The sequence below is a fragment of the Fulmarus glacialis genome, unplaced genomic scaffold, assembly GCF_000690835.1.
Source record: "Fulmarus glacialis isolate BGI_N327 unplaced genomic scaffold, ASM69083v1 scaffold40164, whole genome shotgun sequence".
NCBI lineage: Eukaryota > Metazoa > Chordata > Aves > Procellariiformes > Procellariidae > Fulmarus > Fulmarus glacialis.
In genome coordinates, this window is record NW_009210606.1 from 1 (window position 1) to 6044 (window position 6044).

The 6044-nt window shown below is 51.2% G+C and overlaps 1 protein-coding gene across 1 annotated transcript; it reads right to left on the reverse strand.

The window, feature by feature from the left end:
- Window positions 1-1485: 1485 nt before the first annotated feature.
- Window positions 1486-5671, reverse strand: SLC2A10 (solute carrier family 2 (facilitated glucose transporter), member 10; the record flags this gene model as incomplete). The annotated part of the gene is made up of 4 exons (XM_009577225.1): window positions 1486-1582; window positions 2396-2531; window positions 3127-3249; window positions 4295-5671. Coding segments are annotated over 4 exons (1733 nt in total), but the record flags the coding sequence as incomplete, so codon positions are not given.
- Window positions 5672-6044: the final 373 nt, after the last annotated feature.

Below are 6044 nucleotides of genomic sequence, written 5' to 3' on the forward strand. Positions count from 1 at the left end.
CCCAACCAAATATATACAGGGGTGCACGCAAGCATCCCCCCTCTGCCCCCATCCCTCGTGGCCAGGGATCCCCTGGTGAATACACGACCCTGTTACCAACAGCCACAGTCTGCAGCCATGATCTGGCGGCTGACTTTAACTCCTATCACAGCGCTGATGCTTTTTTTTCCCCAGAAAATCATAGTTACCCCTGCTACAGCTCAGTATTCATGGGCTTTTTTGCAGCAAGAGAGCATCCATTTTCTGTTTTACAGGTGTCCTTGTGTGCCTTGAGGTGACAGCATCTGCAGCGCACGAGGGACTTCAGAAACACCAAATTCCAGCTGCAGCAGAAGTGCAGCGGGGAGGCCGAGTGAGAAAGGCTGTGGGTGACCCCCATTGCTCAGTGGGAAGAGAAAAGCACTTCCACGGCAGACACCTGACAGCCGTGGACTGAATTACAGCCAAGAACATAATTTTCCAATGGTTTTGTGGCTTTTCTTTGAGACAGGGGTTTGAGTGACATGGCTCCATCCTTCGTGTTTGTCCCTGTGGTGCCAGCCAGGTGGCTCATTGTAGCAGTCACTGGTCCCTAAGGAGTTGCATTTTCAGTGGAAAACCCCAAGCTTTGGGACTTCGTTCCTTCAGAGGTTCAAAAGAGGCAAGGCTGGCTGTTAAAAAGCTCCTCCTCTCTCACAAGGATTGGGGAGTGAGCGTGGTGTTAGTAGGGTGGTTTTTTATAATTTATGTGTGTCAGGAGGAGGGGTGAACTAATCAAAGAACATACAATTGTAAAGTGGAAAACTTGTAGAAGATACCAGAATATTGCATGCATTTTTGTACCCTGGTCATGAATGCAAAGCAGCCCGTGTACAAAAGAAAGCAGCCAAACACACGTGAGATGTACTTCTACGCTCATTTGGCATGGGCCTTGGTTGATCAGACAGGTGAGCTGCTGGGCCTTGACACTGTGGGAAATAGCAGCCCGTGAGTTAGCACTCGTTCTGTCTCCCCTGAAACAGGGGGTTTAGCTGCATTAGCTCCCATCTCTATGTAGGAGACTCCAGGCTCCTACACAGATGTTACAAAGGGTGACAATCTTAATGTATGCTGCTGAGTGCTTGACACATTCCTCCTGCACTACTGTCCCCTCTGTAAAGCATCAAGTATTTCAAAGAACTAGAAAATAATACACCTTGCTCACAAATGAACTGCACAGGTGGAAAGCATTGTCAGCAAAAGTTGTGCTTTAATTCCTGTGTACAAAACCATTAATCTCTTAAATGATAGGAGATACAAACCATGAAAAATAAAAGATATCAAAGGAAGGACATGTTCCCTGCCTGGGACCTACGATCCTCCAAGGTCCCAAAGGACAGCTATTGGCATGTCCCAAGATCTAAGGCACTGCAGTGAGAACCAGAGCAGAGGTCACCAGTTAAAGGCCATGGAAAAGAACTGTCCTGCTCCTCTCCTCAGGGCAATGCTGCGGGCACGTCATTGGTTTCATGTGCTGCTGGCATGCTCCACTCTCTGGTACTGGGCGTGTGCACAGCTCGCTCCTCTTCCATGTCTCTGCTTAAACACATTTCCTTCCCACACCCTGCCGCGCAATGGCGAAGGTCAGCTGCAGCAGTTACCCCTCCCCGGCCACCCCCCATGGGGTGGGTGCTCCTGCCCCTTGTCGTCCTGCGGCTGCACAACCTCCCTCTGCTGCAGCGACCCTTGCTCTGCCACCTCCTTCTCAACCAGAACTGCACAAATACCACTCGACCTTCCCCAGCCCAGCCAGAATTACAGGTTTTGCATGGAAATTACCGGGTGAGAGCCCATGGCGCGTGTTACACCAGGGGATGTCTCTGCCCCAGAGGAGAAGGATCAGTCCAGGATTATTCTAAGGACCTCGCAGTCCTGACCTGCCTGTGCCATGCTCTGGTCCTGCTCTCCTCCCCTCACCCACAAGCCCTGGTTTTTAGCCCTTCTCCTCCTGAGTGTCACTAGTGCCCTCCCGCAGCACGGCTCAGAGCAGTGACCTGCCGATGAACCACGCTGCAGCTCTCACACCCGTCCCATAGGCCTGCACAAACCTGAGATATTCCCAGAGGCACTGACTGGACTTTGCAACAGCCCCTCTGGTCCTGCTCTCCTCCCCTCACCCACAAGCCCTGGTTTTTAGCCCTTCTCCTCCTGAGTGTCACTAGTGCCCTCCCGCAGCACGGCTCAGAGCAGTGACCTGCCGATGAACCACGCTGCAGCTCTCACACCCGTCCCATAGGCCTGCACAAACCTGAGATATTCCCAGAGGCACTGACTGGACTTTGCAACAGCCCTGAGCTGCCCAGTGCCATAGACCTCAGGGACTGCTGGTGGGAAGCACCCAAAGCCAGCACTCGCGCTGGTACAACAGCACACGTACCGTTTCCTGGAGAACTGCTGGTCTATCTCCTCTAAGGACTGTCCTTTCGTTTCCGGAACAAAAAGGTAAATGAATATAACAGCCATCACTCCCATCAGTCCATAGAGAAGAAACATCCAGGAGAAACCAATGGCATCTGCAGAGAGATTCAAGTGCGTGAAGGGTCCATTGGAGATAGGTCACATCGTGGGATACGAAGGAAGCTGGTTGCTTACTGCGAGGTGGTCATTGGTGCCTGACAGGGGCATTTTATTTTAAGAAGCCCTCAAAAGGGCAGGGAAAGCTCCTTATCTGCAAGGTCTGGACCAGGAATCAGCAAGGGAGAAGAATGGTCCACACCAGGCTTTGCCAGCAGCACCACAGAGGGAAGGAGAAGGCAGCTGAGCTCCAGGGCCCAGCAGTGCCTGCCGAGTGCCTCAGCCGAGAGCTCTGCTAGCAAGAAACGTTGTAAAGCTATCGGCGTGAAAGCTGCAAACTCCATGGTTTCCTGATACTGCAGTATTACAGTGCAGCCCAGTGGGCGATGGATGATTTTTATGAAACGGGTGGCGGAGGGGCTCGGACCAGTGTTGCTGGTGCCTGTTTTTTCTGCTCTAAGAGGCATCAGGGTCACACCTATTCCAGCATCAAGTCCCCAGGGTTCAAAATGCCATTTAATCTCCAAACAGCTTGTGGTGGCCACCTTCCCTAATCAGCTGTGGGAGATGGAGGGATGGGGAACAGCTACTTACCAATAAGGTCCAGGAAGGAGAGGCTGATCAGTAAATTGGCAGCCCAGTTAAAGCTGTTACAGAAGGCAAAGGCTCTTCCTCTTATCCCAGCAGGGTAGATCTCACTGAGGACCAGCCAGGTCACTGCACGGATTAGAGAGATCAGAAAGACAGTTGTAAGCAATTTATTTGGGAAATGGGCACGGAAGATTTCAGCAGGGGTTTTAAACTCTGGCTTCACCCAGCACCCGCTGCTGGTGGTGTCAAACATTCATCGATCTCAGAGTCAGGTCACAGCAGAACACTTCAAAACTCCCACGTCCAGCACTCCATGCAGGAATGAAATACCAGTGAACAGGTCCAGGGAGCAAAGAAGAAAGCAAGGGAGTTGGTCATTCCATTCAGGGGAGGTGGAAAAAATCTGGCATACCTGCTGTCAGGACGTGCTCTTTGTAAAGAAATGAGAAATGGGTAGGATTAGGGAGACAATGTTGTGTTTGGACTAAATTCAGAGCTAAAGCAATATATATCTTAAAGTAGTCTCTCCTATCCCGGGGTTATTTTGCTTGAAATAACTTACAGGGTCACTGTCAAACCCATGAGACTTGCTGTGCACTTCTGTTTTTCTTTGAGTTAGGTGCTGTTTTCTCCCATCAAAGCTTTAAAGCAATAAATGCCAGAAAACACTAGAGCTCACACGGAAGCACGAAGTAATCTCTATTCTCATCTGATGAATAAATAATGGTTTCAGAAAAAGACCAACTGATATTGAGAACTTCCGAGGAGGCTCCACTTCCAGTTCTGCCACCGATTTTCTTCATCACACAGGAGAAGCCCCTCAGTCCCTCTGTCCTCAGCTCTTTATTTTCCTCCTCATCAGGGTGCTAGGAAGGTTAGGTAGCGCTCGTGGGATGCTCTGATTTTGCAATGAGCTTGACAGAAAAAAAACATTACAAGGGTAGTGATAGCACGGAAGAGAAAGTTATTCTAGCGCTGTACCAGCCCTACAGTTGACAGAGCTGCAATGCCAGAGGATTATTCAGTGGGCTGAAGGGGATAAATTTCCAGTTCCCAGACACTGAGCTGCTTGGTAAAGCAGACACATAATGAACATTTCAAGCAGACTATAAAGATCAGCCCGAGTTTTATTCTCTGGGTTAGTGCAAGGATATACAAACACCGTACTTACTTGGTCCAAATCCAATTGAGAAGGCACTGACGAAAGCCATCATGCTCAGCAACGTAATCCAATTTAAAACCGTATGTTCTGCCTGGGGAGGACCACCAGAAGCAAAGCCAGTGCTTCCCACTGTCTCTTCTTCGGCCTGACCTACCAAGCCCCTTTTCTGAGTGAGGGAAGAATCAGGAACAACCTCTCTGCTTTGAGTACTGGCAAAAGCTTTTGCAAGGCTCCTTGTGGCAGCAAACCCAGGGCCTGCCTGACTTTTGCCAGCACCTAATGCTGGCGGGATGGGTGACACAGCAGGCTGGGAGGATACGGGCGTCAGGGGGTGCTGGGTGAGGCTGTGGGATGCATTGGGGTCTGCGGCTGCCTTGCAGTCCCTGGCCATGGCCAGCGGAGCAATGCGGCTGGTGAGGCCAATGATGGTGACGGAGATGGCCATCACCACACAGCCAGCCATGAGTAGCACCCTCCTGCCAGCCTTGTCTGCAAAGGCCATCGCGACGAGCGTGGCCACCACCTTTATCGCCCCCAGCCCGACAGAGGCCAGGATCGCCGAGGAGTTGCTCTGGAACCCCACCGAATGGAAGATTTTGGAGGCATAGCCCAGCACATTGGGCTGTCCAGTGAACTGCTGGAAGAGCACCAGTCCCAGGCCCACCAGAGTCCGCCTTCTCATGTTGTCTCTGGTCCCGAAAAGGTCAAGAAATGAATAATGCTTCTCCTTATAGGGCTCCCGCTTTGCTGCTGCTCTGTCCTCAGTGTCCTGCAATTGAATGAGGCCCTTCTGGCAGTCTGAGTCCCACGAGCTTAATTTAACAGGGTTCACTGGGAGAAAGAGGATGCTGAGGAACTGCATGGCCGTTGGGGCAATGGCCAGTCCAAACATGTACCTCCATCCCTCATCCACACCCGCAAAGATGTAATTCAGCGCATAGGACAGTAGGATGCCTACGGTGATGCCTGCTTCGTAGAGAGACACCAGCAGCCCTCGCTGGTGAGCAGCCACCATTTCTGAGACGTAGATGCAGCAGGCCATGGATGAGACAGAGATGGCAAAGCCCACAGTCATGCGCCCAATAACCAGCCCAATAAATGACCTCGCCAGTGTGAGAATAAGGCTGCCAACCAACAGGACCAAGTTGCTGACCAGGATTGCTCTCCTCCGACCATGGTGGTCAATGAGGATCCCCCCAACCAGAGAGGCGAGGAGAGCCCCGATAAGGAGGGCACTCACGAGAACTTCCTGCTTGAAGCAGCTGAGGTGAAAGTCTATCTGCAACTGCAGCAGTGCCCCGGAGATAATCCCCAGCTCGTAACCAAATATCAGCCCGCCCAGGAGAGAGACCGTTGCAGACAAGAGGAGGATCAGCAGTGCACGACCTGGAAAACAAGCAAGCAATGCTAGGTTCAGTTTTCTGGCGCTAGCAGACAAGCTATCAGCACACGCAAGCTGGAAAAAGCTCTCCCAGGACACCCAAGTTTTCCATCTACAAAGCCATGATACTGAATTTCCCCATAGGTCACTAGGTCATGTGTAGAGAGGCACTTGCAGATAGTCACACATCCTACCAGCTTTGTACCCACTTCCACTAACTGCACTCATTTGGGGTGCAGAACTGTGAAATCAGGGCTTTGTTAAGAAAGTTAAGATCTGTATTTAAGTGGAGGACAGTGATTTGTACTGCCTGGAGTTGTACGGGGGAATCCTCCGTGGTCTCCTTTTGATTCTAATTACAAAACCTGTTCTAGGCAG